The sequence below is a fragment of the Austrofundulus limnaeus genome, unplaced genomic scaffold (genome assembly GCF_001266775.1).
Source record: "Austrofundulus limnaeus strain Quisiro unplaced genomic scaffold, Austrofundulus_limnaeus-1.0 Scaffold1149, whole genome shotgun sequence".
Lineage (NCBI taxonomy): Eukaryota > Metazoa > Chordata > Actinopteri > Cyprinodontiformes > Rivulidae > Austrofundulus > Austrofundulus limnaeus.
The window spans coordinates 19,171-19,630 of record NW_013953551.1 but is presented as its reverse complement, the minus strand read 5'-3'; the positions used below and the strand labels follow the sequence as shown (position 1 = coordinate 19,630).

Below are 460 nucleotides of genomic sequence, written 5' to 3'. Positions count from 1 at the left end.
GTAAAAAATTCCATAGTTGTTGTTAATCTAACAGTTGCTATGAAGACTGTGTGCGTACACCCTGTTTGGTCTACATCTTTGCTCCTCCATGTTGTCACAGATGATAACAGAGGATGAGATAGGCTGGGCCCAGTCTAGTGTTATCAAAGTGTATGATCTGAAGGTAAGTACTTGTTACAAAAAGGTTACACATACCTTAAACTGGTAAAAAATAAAAATAAGCATTAACTCCATTGTTTCAATTTCCATGGAGGCATGCCCCTAATCCTCTCCCACAAAATGTTACACATCCAGTTTCATGATTTTTGGCTAACACATTGCACATCAGTGTTAAATTTTTTACTATAGTTGTTATACTGTATACAGTACTTGTACATGCACACAAGTGTTAAAAGTTGATTTAATAATGACATATCTTACCCCGGAGGCTTTATGATCCATGCCATCAACAACTGTAAAA

The 460-nt window shown here is 36.1% G+C and overlaps 1 protein-coding gene across 1 annotated transcript in view; it reads right to left on the bottom strand.

Moving 5' to 3' along the window:
- Positions 1–452, bottom strand: part of LOC106534350 (uncharacterized) — a gene marked incomplete at its 3' end in the record, with an annotated part of 12,606 nt that extends 12,154 nt beyond the window's left edge. The window contains 1 exon segment of the mRNA XM_014030959.1: positions 421–452. Coding sequence (XP_013886413.1) covers positions 421–441 — 21 coding nt within the window.
- Between the last annotated feature and the right edge of the window lie 8 nt (positions 453–460).